The sequence below is a fragment of the Nelumbo lutea genome, chromosome 7 (genome assembly GCF_056320005.1).
Source record: "Nelumbo lutea isolate HS-2025 chromosome 7, American lotus-T2T, whole genome shotgun sequence".
In the NCBI taxonomy this organism is placed as follows: domain Eukaryota; kingdom Viridiplantae; phylum Streptophyta; class Magnoliopsida; order Proteales; family Nelumbonaceae; genus Nelumbo; species Nelumbo lutea.
In genome coordinates, this window is record NC_142690.1 from 1672620 (window position 1) to 1695645 (window position 23026).

The 23026-nt window shown below is 34.4% G+C and overlaps 1 protein-coding gene across 12 annotated transcripts; it reads right to left on the minus strand.

The window, feature by feature from the left end:
- Positions 1 to 360: 360 nt before the first annotated feature.
- Positions 361 to 20924, minus strand: LOC148844564 (transcription initiation factor TFIID subunit 7-like). Of its 12 annotated transcripts, none has more exons than XM_088956199.1 (10): positions 20632 to 20924; positions 20463 to 20519; positions 19870 to 19915; positions 19720 to 19772; positions 10887 to 10920; positions 8516 to 8658; positions 1582 to 1715; positions 1376 to 1495; positions 1218 to 1289; positions 361 to 889 (listed from the first exon to the last, which is right to left on the minus strand). In XM_088956199.1, exons 6-10 carry the CDS (start codon positions 8628 to 8630, stop codon positions 740 to 742), a joined length of 591 nt encoding a protein of 196 aa, XP_088812325.1. In that variant the 5' UTR covers positions 8631 to 8658; positions 10887 to 10920; positions 19720 to 19772; positions 19870 to 19915; positions 20463 to 20519; positions 20632 to 20924; the 3' UTR covers positions 361 to 739. The 12 variants fall into 12 exon arrangements, with proteins under 12 accessions (XP_088812325.1, XP_088812333.1, XP_088812326.1 ...); XM_088956207.1 differs by having other exon boundaries at positions 8567 to 8658; positions 20632 to 20797; XM_088956200.1 differs by having other exon boundaries at positions 20463 to 20516; positions 20632 to 20787.
- Between the last annotated feature and the right edge of the window lie 2102 nt (positions 20925 to 23026).

A 23026-nucleotide genomic window follows, 5' to 3' on the forward strand; every position in this document is an offset into this window, starting at 1 on the left:
TTTAATATTATCATCACACACACACACACACACACAATATATATATATATATATATATATATATATATATATATATATATATGTGTGTGTGTGTGTGTGTGATGATATTAAATTGTGGATTCACAGAATCACTATACTTCGTTTATCATTTCATAATGGCACCTTTTCTTTTACCATTCATAATAGCTCCATTGTGATGTGTTCAATACCCAAAAATTGCACTTTGGGTTCACAGAATCAATTAAAGCCGTATGGTACCTCAAACAATTTGACAATTTAATATTATCACACACGCACACACGCGCACACACACACACACACACACATATATATATATATATATATCTATGCTAATGACAATTGACACGCAATATTTGATTTATCAAAAAAATAACCTATTTAAAGTGCATACAAAAGGTACAACTACTCCCCTGCCAAGGAGAACTCTTATACACCAAAATGGCTAATTACAATAGATGATACAAAGGCAAACCAATTTCTTGGTTCCTGCTATAATGTGCAAAATACCTTGCAGTTCGATTGTTAAGTCCATCAAATGACCCTGCAGCCAGACCTCAACCAGCGATCAGAGGATAGATATCATAACAGTCATTGATTAATGATAATATTACTTTCATGCGTGGAGCCATTTGACTTGATCAAGTCGTGAGGTGAACCCAATTATTGTCTTTGTACACCATTGCTGATATATGCCAAGTACAAAATGTAGTTTTCTGCATCACATTGAATCATCAGAGTCGTCAGAATCACTTCTTTCCGGCTCGCCACCAGCTGTACCAGTCTCTGGAACATCTGGTTTTGTTGCAGGTTCAGGTGCAGCTTTTTCAGGTGCTTTTGGTGCATTCTCATCGCCATCTTCCACTTCAACATGTGAACTGCAATTACCAAGTCAAGGGAAAACACAACATATATGCACAAAAATACAGAGTACTTTCTGACTCGATATGCCTAGAAGTTTATTTTATCAATAAGATGAGCCTCAATATGCAGAGTTAAATAAATCAATTGTACACCCTCCCCCTACCTGAGAAATAGAATTCTGTAGTGTAAATGATACCCACTTCAATCATGAACCACCGTGTACAAATAACATAGATCTAAGAGTCCAGAACAGATTATGCCATGTGGTCCACCAATTCAAATTCTCCTTAGTAAACAAGTATTCCAGATGAAATTAGAGCCAAGAAACAAAGGATATCAACATTTTCCGCTGTTCCACCAGCCATAATGTTCACCAGATCTTTCTCGACCCGCTGCACAAGCTCAGGCTGCAAGCATGCCAATGCACATAAAACACTAATACTGCAAAATAAGGAAAGCAAGAGAATTATAAGGACGATTCCTAGTTTCTTACATTTAGATCAGGTTCCCTACGAAACCTTCGCCTTCGAGCATCTCTCATTGGAGGTGTAAGCCCATGTCTATACTCCACTCCATCTGGGGCAGGATCACCCTCTTCTCTTACCATAATTATCTGTCACAAACCCAGGATTCTAATTTATATGGTAGATCAAAGGTTGGGATTAACCATAAGAAAAGTATTAATGCCAGATTCTGCACCTGGCCAATGTCTGCAGTTTTGATGAGAACATTATCATCGTAAGTCTTGTATGACTCCACAATGCAAGGAAGATCCAAGAGAGCAGCAGGAAAATGGTCGTTACCAATTGCAAAAGTTCCATTCCTTCCATCCTCTGCAACATAAAAATACAAGGTACCAATGGGTATTAAAATCCTTTCTTCAACCAATAAAAAGAATATTCACTTCAGATGGCAACACACAATGAAAAAACTAAAATCAAGACAACATGTAATCAATTGGACCCAAGTTTTAGACTTCAGCTATAGTATTTCTTGGCAAGGGTAGCCAAAATGAAAGAAAAGAAATAAATAATTACGTAAAGGCAAAAAAATAGGTAAATAATATAAGTTGCCAGATAGGGCTATGAATTCTCATTTCTCTGTAAAATATAAATCTGATATTCTTTGGAACTTTTTGTCAGGTTTCTAATGAGATATCAAGATTTCAGTGGTTTCTTGTTATTTTAGACAGGCAGAAACCTAGGATGAAACCAAAATGTTAAGCCTTGCCCTCAATAAGGCACATTACTAATCCAAAAACCTTTAATAGCTTATTAGTTGACTGCACCCAAAAATAGGGAGCCAATGACTAACAAAGATGATCGCCAATTTCTTGTCCTTTGCATACATTGTGATCCATAAAATAGCACAATCCACCACCCTCTGATATCTTTAAAAGGTCCTTGTCCCCAAACAGAGGGCATGTTGTTAGCATAAGGTGTCAAGCTAAAGGTAAGAATTATTCAAGCACCTGAAGAAAATCCTGCTGGTATAAATGTATCACACAACAAATTTGCTAAACATCATTACCTCCATACCAACCTTTTCTGTTTCTCAAACAACCTTCTTAATTCTCTTTATTTAAGTGGATGTTTGATAACAATTGAAGTGGCAAACTGAAAAACTTATTGCTTTGTCTTTTGGTGAACAAATTTTTAAGGAGATTATGAGATCCTTAATGGCTGAAGCTGAAGTTAGATTACTATACCCTTGAATATTTCATTATTTAGTTGTTTATAAGTATTTATAGTTTAACCATTCTATCCATTATAAAACAAAGCAATAAGTTACAGTTCAGCAACTTCAGCTGTTATCAAACGGCCCCTTAGTCTGATTGTTTGAAGGCAAAAGGGAAGCTTCTGCAATGTGCAGTTGGCAAGCTTGCTTCCTGGATTGCTGTCAATCCAGCTTTTAATCAAGTGAATGTATTTCATGTTCTGAGAACAGACAGTCTGGTGTCTGTAATGGCGATTGTTTCAGCCATTCTTGGGCTGACTGCTGTTGTATTCTAGTTCTCTTTTTAATAAATTTACATTACCTTCTCGAAAAAAAAAAGGAAGCTTCTAGATCACCCCATGCTTACTGAATTAGGCATTACCCAATCTCTTTATTGCATGTTATGCAATATCTTGTCCTCATCTATGGATAACCTCTTCATCCAATATCCAATTTGGTTTTTTCTTTTTTTTTTTTTTTTGATAGATGAATATCCATTTGGTTTTGGATATTTAAGAATTATAATATCCATTTGTCAAGAAGTGTAGTCCAGTGTTTTCAACCTGCCGTTGATCCAGTCGGTCGAACCGTTCGAATCGTCACCCAACCAAGATTATGGGTCCGGTTCATTCAAGACCCGTCAGATTGTCAAAACTGTTGACTTGGTTAAGAACCATCCGACCCAGTCACCGGGTCGCAGGTTGCACACTCAACGTATGCAAAGTTACAAACTTTTGGAGGCCATAACTTTGCACTCCGATGTCCAATTGGGGTGATTTTTCTTTTTTTTTTTTTGGTAACTTTTCGAGATCTATGTGTCCCTATGGCACCTTGCCCCGCTATTTTCACACAAAAAAAAACATTTTTTGGCCTCAAATTGCAATTTTTAATATTTTTTATAAATACAAAAAATTAAAAACTGAGTTAAAATATATAAATTAAATATAAAAAATACATATAACATATCTGAAACATATTTATACATTATTTATTGATAAAATATAGTTATACACATATATACATATGTATATAAATACATATATACTTAATACATATATATGATGACATGGAATGGTTTGAACCATTCGACCTGGCCGGTCGAACCAGTGACCCGCGACCCGGAGGCAGAAAAAGTTTGGCCTCCGGGTCGGTTTTTAAAACATTGGTGTAGTCTACTGTACCTTCCATTTTGGCGTCAGCATCCAATCTATCTAGGTTTCCTCAGAATTGAGTGGATAACCAAAAGATTAACTTCCCCAAGTGGAAACACCAGTAGGTTCAACTTTGACGGCTGTTTCTTCAGGAACTTTGGGCCTCTTAGTACTGGGAGTTACTACTCTCATGTATTCAAATCCAGTGCATTTGGGAGACTCAATAAGAGCATAAATTCTATCTATCCATCCATTAGGGACTATGTCTTTTAGTATCCAAGGATTATTAGGGTCCCATCACTACAGGAGACTCCATATTGTGATACCTTGGATTGAGGGAGACTGGGAGAGAGCTTCAAGACCATGGGAAACTCATTTATCAGGTTACAGAGGATTAGGCTCTAAGGTCCGGTCTAAACCCCCTTTTATCAAAAAACATTTGTGTGTATTACTTTGAATAAAAAAATGAAATATATAGAAAGAAGATGTGCCTCAGAAAAGGAGAACCAACTCCTGTCTATCTCCTCACTGATGTGTTCTTTGCAAAGCGAACAGTGAATCCTGCTTTCACGTACTAATCTCCTCATTTGAGAATGGTTCTTTGCTTTATTTGGTCAGAGTTGGTCTCCTCCTTCCAATACACTTGGTCAAAGAAGACAAGTAGAGTCATGTGGAGAGGCCTAAGAGATATTGTAATCTGGACACTGGGAGGAGAGGAATGCAAGAATCATCAAGGAGAATGAGAAATAGAGGTCCAAAGAAGCAGTCATTGAATGCATAACAATCAGGATGGTTCATTGGCTGAAACCCATGAAGTTGTTCTAAGAATACTCAATGGATGAATTATGAGGAAGTAACAGGAAGTGGCTCTTACCTCAGTTTTGAAATCTAGGATTAGCACTTCTTGGACTCCTGTGGAGGTTGGGTACATAAAACTCAAGGCCTTCAGGTGTAAGGAGGTGTATTCTGGAATGAAATAGGACATGTGATGGCTCTGTTCTCAGGTCAGATTGGTATTAGGGATTCCCTGAAGGCTGAAATGTTGGCAGTTTTGGAAGGCATAACTAGAGCAAAAGTGCTGAACGTACATAAATTGATCATTGAAGGAGATTCAGAACCTGGTAATCAAGTGGCTTTTAAACAACGGGATTTATTTCTGGATAGAGAACAATGAGTTCAAAAGGTTTAAATGGATAGCCAGGGGAATGGATATTAAAATTCAATGGGTGCAAAGGACGGCTAACAGCATGGTTGATGCTATGGCAAAACAAGGAGTCGAGAGGACTCAAATGCTTTGGGATCAGTTGTAAAATTTTATTATTGGAGATAAGCGGCTTTATATCCTTTCATTTGTTGCATTTGTTGTAATCTTCTTTTTATGAATTTAATGAAAATTCAGTTATTGATAAAAAAAAGATGTGCTTAGCATCCCTCTGATTTAGTTCAACAATTGCTACCCACCCTGAGCCTTTACATTTAAATTTGTATCAGCCCCCTGGATTTGTAACCCCCTATTACAATGGATTTCCACTCACTCCTCACCTGACATAGCATCTGCCAAGCTGTTTCTCAAACTTTCAGTTCACTTGACTGAAGCTTTCAGAACCCTCACCAGGCTTTATACCTCAATATGTCTATGTAGTGCCATGCACCTAGCTTTCTATTTCTAAGCCAGTCAATTATAACTCTTGGTTCCCCTTCCACAATATCCCTGTGGTTTAGAACTTTCCCCAACTTAAACCCTTGGAGAACCACCACTTCTGCTCTAGCTGAATCTCCTTGCCCAATAGGTCCTGAGTAAATTGCCATGATATTCCCAAGATGATCTCTAAAAATACCACCAATCCCTGAATCTCCCAGGTTGCCTCTTTTGCAGCCATTGATGTTCAGCAGTATAAACCCCTTTTTCAGATGTCTTTCACTCAACATTAGCCAGTTTGATTGCTGAAATCTTAGCAAGAAGGAGATTGGAATATGGACCTTCAATGGTGCCCCACCAATTTGGTAAATCATATTTCTTGAACAGGATTGTATAAGGGTCCCCTTCTTCTGGAGTTGGTTTGCCCTTCATAACTTTCAATACTCCATAAAATTGAATTCATCTCATTTTACTTATATTAATACAAATTGCATGTCATATCTGATAAAAGAAGGGAAAGAAACCAGGAAAGATGAGGACACTGTTCTCTTATCACCTATTAGTAATTGATGCCTTAAGTGCTAGATAATCATGTTGGAAATGAGAGAAATAGGCAGATCTTTTTACACAAAAAAAGCAGTATGCAGTATGCTTTATGCTCCTATAATGCAACCTGAGCTAAAGAAACTCCTAACACTAGACACAATCATCTTCTCAACCGAAGTCCTATGTTAAACAAGAGAACAAGGAGACTTGCTGGTGTAATCAGTTGTTTCCTGTTGATATAAGTTATCCCTTGAGTCCTAATGGTCTGTCCATTCCAATAATGGTAGTTATGTTTGTATGGTGTAAGCAGTTGTTTACTTCACTACCATCTTTTCATCAAACTAATGACATTGCTTGATCTGTTACTAATCGATAGAGAGAGAGAGATGATTGTTGTGGACCTGTGGTAGAGTTATTCAGTATTGGAGTATAGTATAGGCTTCTGCAAGAATCTAATCCTGTTAAGCTGTTGAGACTCCTTCAAAGCCTTAAGTTTAGGAATGGGGCATTACAAAACATCTTTTCCCCCCTTTGGATAAGTTACCAAAATATCTAGTTATGGACACTCAGATGCTGCATAGAGGATCTTGGTGAAGCAAACGGTTAGCTATCAAGATTGAGTAATAGAAATTGAAATTTGATTTTTTTATTGGAACTGGTGAAAATTTTATTAATTTGAGTAATGAATAAAGAATGGTGTACTAAAACACCCATGAGATTGATATTTGAGTTTTTTTATCTTAAATTTCAATTAATTTTCTATTCTTCTAGTAAACCCAATTTGCTGTTACAGGATGCTAAAATATATATGGTTCTAATGATGCAAGAACCAATTAGACAAATCTGCGATTTTTTGAATATAGTACTGTAGCAATTTTCAGAAGCTATTTTTGTATTATTCAAGGCATTAATAGTCATCCTAATTGCATTAGGAGTTGGTTTTCAGTCAACCCCAAACGGTTAGGACTAAAGTTGAGTTGAACTGAGGAGTTGGATTTGCTAATTAGACTAAGGGTTAGTTATCATGATAGATTAGGAATTAAGTTAGGATGTCAAAGTTGGTAAACCAGAGTCACAATCCTAAGTAGGATTTGTCTTATTCCTATTCCTAACTTAAACTAGGATATGTCAGCCCTAAGCACAAGTTAACAACAGTTAGTGCTACATCATTTCCAATGATGTAAATGAAAACTTTACCCCTTCACTGGGATCATGTTTGGGATGTAAGAAAAAAAAAAAGGTTAGTGTCTTAGTACTGTCTCTTAGTTGGATTCATAGTAGGAAAACAATGGGAAATGGCTCGTCAGCCTTCCCCTCTTTGCCTCTAAATACATGTGAAACCCTCTCTTTGTTTTATTTTTTATTTTTTGTTAAATGAGTGAGATTTTATGAAAAGCAAATAAGAGTTACATGCAACCCGTGGAAAGGCACGAGATGCGATCTTTCCTTTAAAGCTAGTTACAGAAATATAAATACAAAAGAAATTACACAAAAGCCCAAAATAAAGTATCCCATAGAACCCCTTGTTTTGCAAGTGAATCAGCCAATGAGTTTGCTGATCTGCCTACCCACTGAACTCTGATTGTCATATTCCTTGTTAACCATTTAACCTTTTTGAGAAGATCTCTAAAACCCCAAATCACAGTGTCCTGATCCTTCAGCCAACCCACTATCACCTGGGAATCCCCTTCAATAATCAGATGCTCTATGCCGCTGATATGCAAGCTGGATTCCTTGTACAGCAGCAAGTAATTCAGCCCTTAAAGAGTTTCCCACACCCGCCGGACCTGAGTACAAAGATATAATGCTACTATCTTTGTTTCTCAGCACTCCTCCTATGCCTGGAGGTCCTGGATTTCCTTGGCTACTTCCATCAAAGTTCAACTTGATAAACTCCTCCCCTGGTGGCACCCATTCAACCCCATGTCTGTCCTTCCAGGTAGAAGCCCTCGCTTTTAGACATCAAATATTATAATGTTGCCTATTTGTTCTAATACTGAGTGATTCTAATTTCCCTGGCGGTGCCAATTCTTAGTATTTTACCTAGATGTTGACTCCTAGAGATGCCTAGGTGCTGATTCGTAGGTTATTGTTGTTCTCTCATTTTTATTTTGCAACTCTAACATGCACAACTAAATAAAAAACAACCGTATGCCTGATTCAAAATCATGGTGGTAACTCATTCTGTTAACTTCCTGTTGTGAATGAAGTGTGCATGTTGAGAATAAAATCAACAAACAAAAAAGTGCATCAAAGCATTATTTCCAAATATGAATTGCATTTTCTCTGGATAAAATTTGCTCTTCATGTCAGTTTCATGAGACAAGATTACACAAAAGAATTCATTCCAGCATTGAATGTAAATAACCTAAAAAGAAAAATGCAGACACATGTTTTGGTTTTTTGTTATAATTGAGATAAGAGAAATTATAAAATAATGAGGTTTATTACATCCTACAATTTACACCGTAATCGGCACCAAACCTGTAACTTTGATAAAAATCTACCACAACCTTAACCATTAAGTAAGATAAAAATAAGAATTTCTTATCAACTGAAAGCACAAAGAGAAGATAAGCACCAAAGAAGGACAAATCCAATGACTTGTCTTCAGAAGAAGATGCATTCTCACTCAAAAGGCGGTCAATCCGCTCAGAAACTGAAGGTGGAACTCGAAGAATGAACTGTTCTTCCATGTTGAGATGACTATATATGGAGAAAATCCTAATCAAAGAAGGGGAAGGACTGATTAGATAAATACATACTTTATCTGTATAGTTCATCTAAGAGCCAAAACATAATTCAAATAAACCGATCAAAAGATCAAATATCAATTAGAAAATTAAATTTAACAATTGGATAAAAAAAGGTAAATCTGAGCTCCGAAACAATTATAGCAACTGCTGGAGAGAGAAAATACTAACATCCAAGATATGGTGACACAAGATCAAGAAGAGAGAGAAACCAATGGAGAAGATATGCTTGACATGCATGAGAAGAGAGGAGCTAAACAATCAAACTTATGCAAAATTTGGTTCTGAACTTCTGATAGATGAATGTACCTAAAACATTACATGATAGTACAATGAATTTTTGGCTTAAGCAACAAAAGAAAAAACCAAGAATTTTAGCCGCACATACTTTAACCAAATTTTTCGCTGAAAGCTTTTCCACTCTTGCTAAGTTCACTGATTCAAAAAGTCAAACCATAGGTGTTCTCAATCAGTCCAACTGCAGGATCTGAGTCTAAGGGTTAATGCCTACAGTGGGTAGGGAATGGAGTTCAGTAGATTTGAGTCAAAATTGGCATTCCCATAGGTGTTCTCCAGATTTTTCACCAAACATAGTTTAAAGGATGTTTAGGGCCCATCTGGAAAGCCTGTTGGTGAGGTTTGGTGCAGAGCAATACCTCCCAGGGTTGGTAGTTTTTGTTGGGAAGCCTATCTGGAAAGAATTAACACTGGTGATCTACTCCAAAAGAAGAGACCCAATACTTGTTTGTCACCTCAGTGGTGTGTTCTATGTAAAACGGATGGGGAGACTGGTTTTCACCTACTGGTGTCTTGCCACTTTGCGAGGTCAATTTGGGATTGGGCTTCCTCCTTATTTGGACGCAGTTGGAATCCCCCATCAGACTTGCAGGGCCTTTTCTCCCCCACCTTTTTCAGGTGGCGGATAAAAAGGAGAAGGATAATGTGGAGAGGACTAAGGGCTGCAGTATGTTGGACATTGTGGGAGGAAAGAAACTCTAGGATATTCTCAGAAACCCAAAGAGGAGCAGCTGATATGAAGGCTATCATACATATTAGGGCGGTATAGTGGCTGAAATATTTGGAACTATTCACGGATTACACTGTGGATGACATGTTGAGGAAGTGGGGTGAAATTGCAAATTGCACACAGACCAAGTCAGTAATGAAAGTGGTTTGGACTCCCCCACCTAGAGGATTCTTGAAATTAAACTTTGATGGATGCAGTAGGGGAAATCCGGGGCAATCGAGGATTGGATGTGTTTTTAGGAACGAAAATGGGGTCATCTCTGCCATGTTCTCAGGCCCAATTGGAGTGGGTGACTCCCTTAGAGCTGAGATCCTTGCAGTTATGGAAGGAGTCTGGAAAGCTAAGGAGTTGAACATCAAGAAACTCATAATTGAAGGGGATTCAAAGGTGGTGATAGGATGGCTGACTAAAGATCAAAATGGTTTATGGAAGTATAATAATGAAAGGAGGAAATTCATGTGGCTGGTGCGGGAGATGGAAGTTAAGACATGTTGGGTTAAAAGATCGGCTAATTCCCTAGCTGATGGTTTAGCTAAACAAGGGGCAGAAAGGGATTCACTGTTTTGGGCTAAGCTGTAACTTTAGTGTATTCTTTTCTCTTTTTCTTCTTTTTTCATTCTTTTATGAGGCTCTTAGTGACTCTTGGAAGATAAGTGTGTTTGTCTTCCTCCTGTAAATTTTCTACTGATGATTAATGAAAGTGTTATTGATCAGAAAAAAAGGCTGTTTAGGGCCTACATCGGAAAGCCAGAAGCCGCTGCACTTCAACCCTCCCAAACTGAGCTGAGTAGTCAGAGTTGGGTTCAGACTGCAGATGACATAACTGATTTTGTGGGGAAACACAAAGAAATGGAAATTTTGTTTGGTGGTATTGTAGGCCATTCAATAAACCCCCAACCACGTTAAGAGATGTGTCTATCCATAATTCTTTTTTTTTTTTTTTTGTGGGGGGGGGGATAATAGAAACTTCCACCACTGACAGAATTTTAATATTGTACAACTACTAGCATTAGGTCACATGCTTCGCATGCGTATGTAAGTTACCAACAACATCATCACTCTCTTGAAAAAAAACAAAAGTCCCAGGTAATGATTACATAACATAATAAAATTGTTTCTTCAATGAACAGCTATTACTGCAGGAATTCCAACTGCGAACTTCTAACCCATACCTATTAGCAAGGGATGCTTCCCTCAGCTCTCTCCCTACAAAGAAAAGAATAAAAATATTAAATGCCCAATGGAAGCATTCAGAAAACAAGCATTTAAGAATTCTTCTTGAGATATAAATCAATAAAGAGTCTCTATTCTACCTGCAAAGTCATGTAGCATCTATCTCTTCTTAAAAGGTTGATGCCTATTCTTTCTAGTTTTGGCACACATATAGTGTCTAAAACAGCACTAAATTTTCCTTTTATAGCCAATTTAACATCTTGGAGACCATATGGTGTATTAGTTTAGAAAAAGATAAAGGCATTTAAGGTGTAATGCAACATTCATTAGTTGCCCAAGTCAAAACAATAAGTGAAGCAAATTTAATCAAGCACATTTTCACTATCTAATCACCTCTGCAGTACAATCCACAGCCTGCTCAGCACTAAATGCCAAGACTCACTCTATACTTTAATTCCCACACGATGTTTCTACAAGCGTTGTTCATATCTTGTTGGCAGCTGGCCAGTTCAGATTGCTACCTTGGCCAATTCCAACCCAAATGAAAGAATTTAATTGTGTCTCTATCATCCAAACCAAATATGATATAGTTTTCTAATGTAAATAAAAATTCAAACTATCTAATTTGATACAAAAATGGCAAAAATGTAGCTTGAAAGTTTGTTCAACTAAAATGTGTTAAAATGCAACATAGACACTCCAATAATGGACCCTTGTCTAAATCAACAACTTTCTTAAATATATTATTTTAAAATCCCAGATAAGTAGTTGACCATAGCCATTGATTGGTACCACTTGCTCTAGCTGAGCTTGGTGATGGAAAGCTAGTTTTGTGTGATCCAATAGTTAGAACAATTAGAGATCTTTGCATCGAGGATGTTTCAGCTACTTGGTCATTGCAAGGTAGAATCTTGAGGAATTTTAGGTGGAAAATGGAAATTGTACTCTTTTCTCTCACAATAGCTATTTGCAGATTTGCTATGCTAGGGATTATTGCCAAATCAGGTTTTTTTTACCAAAACAAAGTGAACATTCTCATTGGAACAATTTTCCCAGATTTTATTGAACTCCAGATTCAAAAGATGCTTGTGGTTGTTACAAAACAAATGATGTAGAAGAATCATTTTACCTATTCAATCGAATGACAATTTGACTTTTAAGACATCTTTCACTGATTTTTTTATAGGTGGTATCTATCTTTCACCAAATTGACAATACACATGAAAACTCTATATGGGTGTGCAGCACGTATGAAAACTATTCATTAACTGGTTGGTGTAAATGATTCTTCCAACTTTACACCAGTCAGGTGCATGGCACAGGTTTCCAAAACAGTACATTGTTCTAATCAGTTAATTTGCCATTTCAATAAACTTCAGACTTTTAATGGATAGCCCAATTAAACTATCCATGAAACATTGATTTCTACATTACATGCTACCATGCAGTAGAATCTACAAAAACAAAAGCATATGAGAGAAAGAATTGACAGTAAAATGGAAATGAAAATCCTTTCGATGGTAGCTAGATAGACAGCAAATTGACAGATTGAACCCATATATTTCCCTGTTAAAATCAATGGATGACCGGAAAATGGGAATAAAAAAAAAAAAAAAACGATGGGTCTGTTTGGTTCACAATCGGAATCCCTTGGAATTGGAATCAGAATGGCTTATTCCCCCTACCTGTTTGGTTCAGACAGGAATCAGAATCGGATTCCAATTGATGTTGTTTGGTTCATCAAGGGACTGAAATCGGAACCAACCATGAATTCCAATTTTTCCCCTAATAAAAAAATATAAAGAGACAAAATCCATGAAAATTCAAGTCAAACACAATCCAATTAACATGCAAAAAGATAAATAGGGCTGCCAATTGGACCAGGATTGGTCCAATCCAACATGTATCCATTTACAAATGGACCAGACCCAATCCAATCCAAATCTAGTACAAACCTAACCCAAACCAATCCATTTAAATTTAAATGAATCCAATCCAAACTGAATGAAACATTAGAAATTAACATGGAAAACCCAAGAAATATAAAATATTACAAAAATACATTAGAAATTTCAATGGATCTTGGTTAACTTTTTTCAAAAAACAAACATTAGAAATTTCAAAAATATAAAACTGAAGAAAATATCTGACATAATTAACTGTTCAGCATCATGACTCTCTCCGTACCCACCAACAGACCCCAATTAATATTAAAATAAAAGCAAAATTAAAGAAAACAACAAAAACCAAACTGAATTAAGATCAAGCTCCAAAAAATCTTACTTAATTAGCTGTTCAACTCATCATCTACTACTACTAATCTTGTAACCAGGATGCTATAAGTTGCATTAGATCTAAGAATAAATGTATAAAAATGACAAGACGCTATAAGTTGCAACTCATTAACATGATTCTCTGTACTGTTGCTCAATTCTGGTATCTTCGCTGAAATGGTAAAATGCATGGCATCAGTTGCTGTCTGAATACCTGCAAGCTATCAACTCATTGAGCACCAAAACTTTGAATTCATTCCACTGCATCCATTCGCATGGTATGATAGATCCTTTGTCATTGCAAACTTAAAATTCAGCTTTCAAACCATCTCTCACCATACCAAAAGACCATTGCAGCATTATTAGACATACAAAAACCATAAGAACTTGATATCTCACATGTCGAGATAATGTGCCTATAGGATTTCATGTCTTCACTTCATCTGTTAATTAGCCTTACTCTTGAGCAAATTTCCATGAAATGATCACTCCCACTTAAGGAGGTCATCCTTTTAAGTTATCTGTTTGAGAAAGAGAGAGAGAGAGAGAGAGAAAAGTAAATGCAATAAGCAAAAGGATTTGGAGTTACTAAATAATAATTTGGATTGGCAAACCAACAAAAGAAATCTAGATGACCCACTTAGGAAATCTTCCCCCATTTTAGTTAAAGCAAATTATTCAAAACTCTATTGAAATTAATGATAATGTCTGAAATTTCCCATGTTTTCTAGATAGCTCAAGGAAACCACCCCCCCCCCCCCCGTGTAGGAAAATCAGCTGGGAAAATCATAACTGACCCTTCAATTGGATGGTTTGCACTGATGGGCATGACAGCACCATGTATTCTAGAGAAATTAATATTGTTATATACATGTTGTGGTACTGGTACATACCTATATTTTCATCAAGTATGAATGTTGTTGCTACTAACTGAATTGTTTAGGATCTTATCATTTTGCAGTAGACGAAAAGCTTTCAGACTTAAAAATAGCATCCAAAACATTATCAAGAAGCCCAGAAACTGTTTCTTTTGGATTGCACTTAAAAGAAAAAACCTTACCAAAGCATTCTCAAGGAGAGCTAACCAATGACTGTCCCTCCCTTGGGTTGCACTTAAAAGCCAAAACCTTATCAAAGCATTCTCATGGAGAGATAACCAATGACTGTCCCTCCCTTGAAAAGTTCTCCATCCTTGACTCAAGTATAGCTCAATCACCAATATTATGCATCTTTCAACACTCATTTCTATGGTTCCCCATCCATGTATCCCCTAAACAAAAAATCCCACACCTCTATCTTTTTAATAGGGGCTGTTTGGTTTAGGGTGAAATATTCTGGAATCTGCTCTTTCAACTTTGAAAAGTGAGTCTTGGAATACTGAAGGAGAAGACTTTTATTATACTTTCCCTCATTCTGATGCACTTTTTGTTGCCTTACTTCCACCCCAAATTTGACTTTTATTGATCTAAATTTGACTTTAGATCAATCCCAGAAGTTCTTAGATAGAATCCTGGAAACTGGACCCTTTATTTCAATTGATTTCTATAGGGCCTAAACTCTTCTCCAAAACATTGTTATCACTGGAAAATCCCATCAGAAATAATACCACCCAAGCTAACCTCTCGGCATTAAACCTGTATTTATTTTGTTGATAATCAATATGTGGCTAATTCTTAATCTTTATCGGCCTGTTCAGATCAAAAGCATATACAACCTCAGTTAATATCAAGTTCAAAGCAGCAAAAAAGACAACAATGCTAAAGAAACAATGTTCTTTATAATCAGTGTCCTAAAGATTTTGTGGTCAAACAAGTAATCAACTCTCAACTTGACTCATCGAAGTCTTATTCCAACTACATATGAGGTAAGCTACATGAATCCTGCTTCATCAATCCACTCTATTAGCTAATCAACCCTCAATTCAACTAAGCCAAGCAATACCCAATAATGTGGAATGGTAAAGCAGCAATTACCATTTCTTGAGAATAAATAATTAGACAAATAAAGAGATTACAAGTTTTGTACAGAATCTCAATGTACAGGTCAACCTTATCTTTTTTTTTTTTATTAATGAAATACTTCATTTTACAGTTCACAAGAAAAAGGGACCAAAGCATTCGTATCCTCTTTTAGTTAGAAAAAGTTAGCCCTGGAGGTTTTGACACCAGATCAATTCTAGAAAATAAACAAAACCAAATATCTATACTACTTATAAAAGTGTGAATGAAGAGGCATTGGCTTCTGGAATTTTTCTTTACTAAAATACCCCTCCTCTTGAATTTAGTTAATCTCAATTAAAAAGGCAGAAAATGTAATTAAAAGATTACCATTAAGTACATTCAATTACCTCTTTTAAGTCTCACATTTAAGTCGTTAAATAAATCACATTCTCTTTCATTGAATCCAACATTTATACTTTTATTTACCATCATTAAATTCTACTAATAAATCTACACACAACAATTATTAATAAAATAAAATTTTATATTTTAAAATTAAAAGGGAAGAAAATGTAATTAAAATATTACCATTAAGTACATTCAATTACCTCTCTTTAAGTCTCACATTTAAGTCATTAAATAAATCACATTCTCTCTCATTGAATCCAACATTTATACTTTTGTTTATCATCATTAAATTCCACTAATAAATCTATACACAATAATTATTAATAGAATGATATTTTATATTTTTAAAGTAAACATAGAAATAAAATCATATTTTTCATCTAGGTGGTGGGTAAGTAATTCAACCATTTGGGTCAAATGGATAATTTCATTATGTCATAAATAAATAATACAAATTTAGAAATATAAAAAATACTTTTTTTTATCATTATTAAATTCCACTAATAAATCCATGCACAAAAATTATTAATAGAATTAAATTTTATATTTTAAAATAAACCTAGAAATGAAATCATATTTTCCATCTAAGTCGTGGGTAAGTACTTCAACCATTTGGGTCAAATGGATAATTTCATGATGTCATAAATAAATAATACAAATTTAGAAATATAAAAATACAAAAAAATATATAGAAAAAAAAATGGACACATTTCTATTATTATATATTTGTCATATTAAAAAATAAGTATGATAAAATAGACATAATTTTATTAATGATGGACATCAAATATACGACTTAAAACTGATAGGAAATTAAGCCATCTTCCTATTTAAGGGATGGGTTAGTGGTTCAACCTTTCAGGTCAAATAGGTTAACCATGATGTATAATTAAAAATAAATTTTTAAAATAGAATAATAAAAAAATATGAAACAATTTTGAGAACATCTATAATATTATATACTAATAATATAAATAAAAATAAGTATGATAAATAATAATTATTTTATCAATGATATAAATGAAATGAAAATTTTAAAACCAATTTGAAAATGAAGCCATTTCCATATCTAGATGGTAGATAGGTCAATGATCTAACATTCTAGGTCAAATGGGTCAATCTATGATGTCATAACTAAGTAATATAATATATATATATATATATATATACACACTAAAAGAAAAATATAAGCTCTATATAAAGCATTTTGATACAGTTGTATTGCTATATATTCACCATATTAAACAAAATAAATGTGAATATAAGAATTACTTTTATTGATGATGAAAATGGAATAAATGATTTAAAATTAGCTAAAAAAGCAAAATGGTTTTTCCATCCAAGTGGTGAGTTAGTGGTTAAACTATCCACGTCAAATGGATCAACACATGATGTTATTATTAAATAATAAAATACATAAAATTCTATAAAATGTAGAAATTTGCCGATAATTTTGGGTACATTCTATAATATTATATATTCATCATATAAAAAAGTGTGATTAATGAGAATTAGTTTCATTAATAATAGAAATGGGATAAAATTATGATAAAAAATAAAGAGCATTGATGTCTAAGACATAACCCGACTAACCATGTCAAATGGTTCAATGATTTAATTAGCTAGGTCGTCGTAGGCAAGTAGCTTGATAGGGATACAAATAGATCATATCAGATTTGAATAATGGTATACTCAAGTATGATCTGATCCAAAGATTCGACCAGATCTCATGAATATTGATTCGAATCCGAATTTGAATCCGATCAAGATGTCGAATATACGAAGCTGATACGATTTGATTTAATTTTTTTAAAAAATAATAAATTATCAGAATAAAAAGAAAATATAACAATTGAAATAAAAACAAAAAATATAAGTCTTTTTTCAACTATTTCCATCATATAAAAAGTTTATAAATATGCAATATAAATAACATATTTATAAATAAATAATAAATAACATATATATTATATATAAATACTATATATATATATATATAATTGATTTGACCACAATATTAAAAATCAATGTTTAAACAATATATTTGAATTATAAAAATTGAACATACATTAATATTATGTATTCTTCATATTAAACAAAAATATGTTTGAAAAAATAAGAATTATTGTTAGTAAAGATAGAAATGGCTAAAATACAAAGAAAAAAAATGAATTAATGTCTTAATCATAGTCCATTTTCCTGGTTAAATCAAGGTTCTAAATATTGATACGCCGATATGGGCGTATCGGGCAGTATCGGTACTGTTTTTTATACTTTTTTTATTTTTTCAAAACCGGTTCAAGGGGGCCGATTTAAGGCTCCTCCACCCCTTGAACCGGTATAGGCCGATACATGTCGATTTTTTGAACCTTGAGTTAAATAGGTTAATGATTCAACCAGTAAGGTCATTTGGTTGCTGACTATTATCATCATCATCATTTGATATTGTCACGTGCAATGCGCGTGCACTTTTACTAGTAAAGTCATAAGGTTCAAAAATGAACCAATGAAAACCAGTTTGCAGAAGAGCAAACCAGACTAAGCAAAACCAACCCAAGCCTAACTAACCAACTCTAGTTCCAATGCTTCAACCTAAATCAAAACCAAATCAATCAACTTGTAGTGGTTATAGTGATTTTACCTGAAACTTGAGTTTACCTGGCTTAGCAGGGCTTACCTAGATTGCTTCCTTCCCTCTACTAAAATTCTCATACATGCACATGTCTAAAGACAATAAACCAACATTCCTCAAGTTTTTTTTATCAGTAAATCAAGATAGTTGATCTAAGGGACACTCAAAATGAGTGACTGTAGTTTTCGGAATATGACATTTCTAATGGCAAACAGAGCTAGACTCTTCATCTCTTGGGAGGCTCCTCTGTGCTTTGTTCACATTCCAGTCTTTCCACAGTTTCTCCACTTCTACCTGTATGGTTTTACTTTACACCAATGGGTCCTCTAATTAATAGAACCTCACAAATTTACAGGTGTCAATGGACACACACTTAAATTTTGATTCAATTCCATAACTTAAGTTTGATTCCTTGACCAGAGGCATTTTCTTCTGAGGAAATGATTCATGCTCAGTAATCCCTGCTGTTGTATTTTCTTAAAGATGCAACTTGCCTCAAACAAAACAAAGACATAAATTGGGACTCCAGTTTATGGAAAGACTCTGATTCATCTAGTACTCTATTTGTGTGGATTTCTAGTGTGTAGTCATTTACTTTTGATGGTCTTCTTTAACCTATTTTGGTATATTTTATTTGATTTTTTTCTGTGGTGTTGTTCAGGTTATAGGCCTATATCATCCTTTGGCTTTGAGGTTTTTTTGCTAGGGACTCACTATAGATCACCAATAAATTACTCAATTGAACTGCTTGAAAGCGCATCAGATCGTGTTTTCTATATCTATCAGGTAAAAATCACCATCATTTGTTCTCCACATAATTTTATCATTCTAAAAATTTTGGAGTCTACTGTAAAGTCATATTCTTTTCTTTTATTTCTTTCCTTCTATTTTTATATATCTTTTATTTCTTTCCCTCTTTTTTTAGATATATCTTTTATTCCTCTCCCTCTTCAGCTGTAATCTTATCATGATAAGGTAGTTCTTTGCATTTTGCTGTATAATTGTATGGTAATTGGTTCTCCTAGAATCCATATTTCATCAGTGATTTAAGGAAACATTTATAAGATAATTCTAAAATTGTACAATTTATTGGAAATAAAGTTTTCACTGGTCAAAAAAAGAAAAACAAGAAAGGAAGACTGGGACAGGTTTCACATAAAATCTTTTCTAAATGGAGTCAGATTTACATAAGTTTGTTTTCAATTGGAATGGAACAGTTCCTTGGGTTATGATGTCTGAGGTAACTAAGATTTTCTCTAACCGTCAATCTCCACCAATAACTTACAAACTATCAATCTCCTTCCAGTTGTACCAGCTTTTGATTTCTGGCTTTTGTTTCACATGAAACTCTAAAAACTGTTCATCAGTGGTGGAGTTTCTTCAACTTCGAACTAACAACACTCCTCTTTCGGATAGAAAGTACAAATGAAGAAGATTTCAAGTCTAACAACAACAAAAAGAAATCCAATATATACGTTGATTCAATTTCAACAAAATCTAATATTTATCATCAATGTTGAAATCAAATCTCAGGGATTTTTCATCAACTTAGGTAAAAGAATCTAGCAGCAATAAATACCTTTGCCAGAACGAAAACTGAGGAAAAGTTACGTCACCGTGGTCAGGTCTGGTCTGCAATAGAAAGACAGGAGAAATGAAAAAGTGTGAGAGAGAGGACAGGAAGAAGAAGAGGAGGAGAGAAGAGAGAGCAAATTCGACGGTTACTTACATTGCCGTCGCCGAGCTTCGGTCCAAATTCGTTCTTCAAACTTCAGCTGCAAGGCGAGAGGGACGAGAGACGAGGGAGAGGGTTAGAAAGTTGGAATCGGGTAGTTAGATTTTAGAAGTTTTTGTGGGCTTTTATGTCATTTTGTTTTTTTTATGTGTGAGTTGTAATTATTTTTTGTTTGTAAACAGTGTTATTATATAGGCCTTTTTTTTTTTTTTTTTTTTAGAAAAACAGCATTGCAATAAACATCATTGCACTACTGGCAGCTTTCTAAAAAAATATTGAATTTGGTTTTTCTTCATACCACTTTCCTGATTTCTAAAACGTGATATGAAGTAACGTTTTTTCTGTAAAAATAATACCAAAGGCCATTTTTTTATGTGGTGTTTATGCGATGTTTGGCATCGATGCCAAACACTTTTTTTTCATTCTTTCATTGTTTGACAAATGTGACGCCTGCCAAAAGGAAACCCGAGAAAACTGTCCCTTTTCAAGAAATCCAAGCCCATAGATAAGAGAAAATTGGGTTAGGTCTTTGTTTATTTTCCTTTCCTATGTTTTGATTTTTTACAAAGGATTTAATCAAATCATACCTAGATTGCAGGGATGAGATTGTGCACTCAAAAATGGTTCTTTTGTGGTCTGGTCTGCTGTAGTAGAAAAACAATGAAGGAATATGAAAAAAAAAAAGTGACTGTGAGAGAGAGAATCATAGGAATAAGAATAAGAGGGTAGAGGACAGATATATAGACGATGACTTACCTCATCGTCATCGAGGTTTTAGTTAAAGATCGGATCTTCGAACTTCAGTTGCCGAAGGAGGAAGTGGCAGAGAGAGGATTAGAAAGTTGGATTTGGAATTAGGTAGAGAAAAAGGGTTTGAGGGGTTTTGTGTTATTCCGGGTCCGTTTGATTTGCAGCTGAAATTGGAATCAAAATGCTTCAAAATTGGGTTTTTTATAAGCCAAAATCGAAATTGAAATCATCTATTTCCGTAGTCTGTTTGGTTCAACAAGAATCAATACCGGAAATTGTAAATTGTAATAAGTTGGAATGGGTTATTCCAATTCCAAACCCCTATTCCTACGAATCAAACAGGCTCATTAACATTTGTTTCTTATTTTAACAAGTGGAAATGGGATTTTGATTATTGGGAGTGGGCCCGCAATTTCCTCAAATGGGGATTGCCATTTCACCCGAAATGAGAACCAGATTCCGATTTTGCCCAATCAAATGCTTGGAATCCAATTATAAACACTTGTTCATAAAAACCAAACGGGCCCTAAGTTTATCATGAGCATGCCTAGGGATGGTAATATCCACCCTACCCAATGGGTAATCGCCCCAACGTTTTTTTTTTTTTTTGCATGAATAATAAGTTTTGAGGCAGGGATAGGTTTTAGGAGGTAGGGTATGGTTAGGGGTTCAATTTGACAATTTTCTCCAACTGAATTGACCTAGAGTTCAGAACCAAACTGACCATAACCAAATTCAATTTGGTTGGGCCCTAATTCCACATAAATGACAAACATTTATCAATAACTAATAAATAATTTATAATTAATAAGTGTTATTAATTAAGAGTTAGAATGCCCTAAAGCCTAATAGTTTAAACTAATTACCTATTATTAATTAAAAGCTATGCCCAAAGCCCTATGCCAATGAGGAATGGGCAAATTCAGAATTTTTCAAAATAATTAATAATTAATCTAGGTTTTAATTAAAAGTTATTCACAAACAATTAAAGCCCAACGAGAAATTGCCAAATTGGTCATTGGGAAATATAATAATTAATTAGCATAAAGTATTAAATATATCACATTAAATATTTAATATACTTCATTAAATAAACACAAATTTGGTTTTTGTTCAATTCGATAAAAAATATCAACCAAACTGAACCAAAAACGAAATTTGATTTAAAAAAAAAACAAAAACCGAACTGAACTTGCTTATTCAGTTTGGTTTGGTTCAATTTTCAGTTTATCAATCGAATTTGAACACCCCTATGTACGATATTAGGCTAAACCCAACCCTTCCTACCCTGTTCGAAAACATACAAACTTTATGTACTACGTGTTGAATTTAATAATATTTTGAATTGTATATAAAGAATAATTGATAGTTTATGTGTTTTTTACATGTCTTAATCAAATAATTGAAAATTTTGTTATTGGTTTGTATTATTTTACTTACTTATTACTTATACATATAACTAGAAGTAATAGGGAATTAGATACAAATTCTAAATCCAACCTACTCCTACTATTAAATACAAAAAAAGTAGGATTGAAAAGGGTTTAGTTTCTCAAAATCCAAACTACTATGAATTTTGGAGTGGACAAGGGATGGGAGGTTTAGGGATAAAATTTACAAAACCCACCCCGTTGAGACCCCTAAGCATGCCCTCAATTTAAATATTGAACGTTAACTATTTTTCGTCTTATATTGTTGTCGTCAAGAGCATAAAGGATATTTTATGATTTTTCTCAAACAATGGAATAAGTAGAGATAAAATAAGGGGTAATCATGGGCCTGGCTTAGTACATGCCTGGGCCCGGCTTAGCCCAAGTTCAAACCTAAAACATAACCCGTGAATCAAATTGGGATTAGATTATATAAATCCGAGTTGATTTAATAAACTCTCTGGATAACCACCCCCCCCCCCCCAAAACAAAGAAAAGAAAACAAGAGCAACCCACATTGAATTGTAAATCCGCAATATGATTCAATTTTGTTAGTGATTTGGAAATAATTAGATTATATAAATTTGCATTATAATTAGATCTATTTATGGGCTGGGTAACTTAATGGGCTGGCTTGGCCTGACCCGTTGTTAGGTCGGGTTTAGTCATAATTTTAGGCCTGCGGGCTCGGGCCCAACTTTTTTTTTTTGGTTGGGTTCAGGCTTTCTCAAAAAAGCTTGACCCGAGCTCGAGCCTGAGCTTAACTTGATACTATATATTAAATAATAAAAATATATTTTATTTAATAAAAAATATATATGCAATATTTTTTCTTTGTTCTTCTTCTCTTTTTTCCAATTAATAGTGAGATGTTTATTATTTTTGAGCTTTGAAGGTTTTTAATATAAATAAAACACTTTTTATTGAAAATTTTATATTTTCAAATTTCTGGTCAGGCTCGAGCCCAGGCT

What these genes read in the sequence shown, in the direction of transcription:
- LOC148844564 (XM_088956199.1), bottom strand. Translation starts at nt 8,630, where the DNA reads ATGGAAGAACAGTTCATTCTTCGAGTTCCACCTTCAGTTTCTGAGCGG. An exon ending in ATTGGATTTGTCCTTCTTTG is followed by an intron (nt 1,716 to 8,515) that starts GTGCTTATCTTC and finishes TTTATGTTGCAG; the next exon opens with AGGATGGAAGGAATGGAACT. An exon ending in GAACAGCGGAAAATGTTGAT is followed by an intron (nt 890 to 1,217) that starts ATCCTTTGTTTC and finishes TGCAGTTCACAT; the next exon opens with GTTGAAGTGGAAGATGGCGA.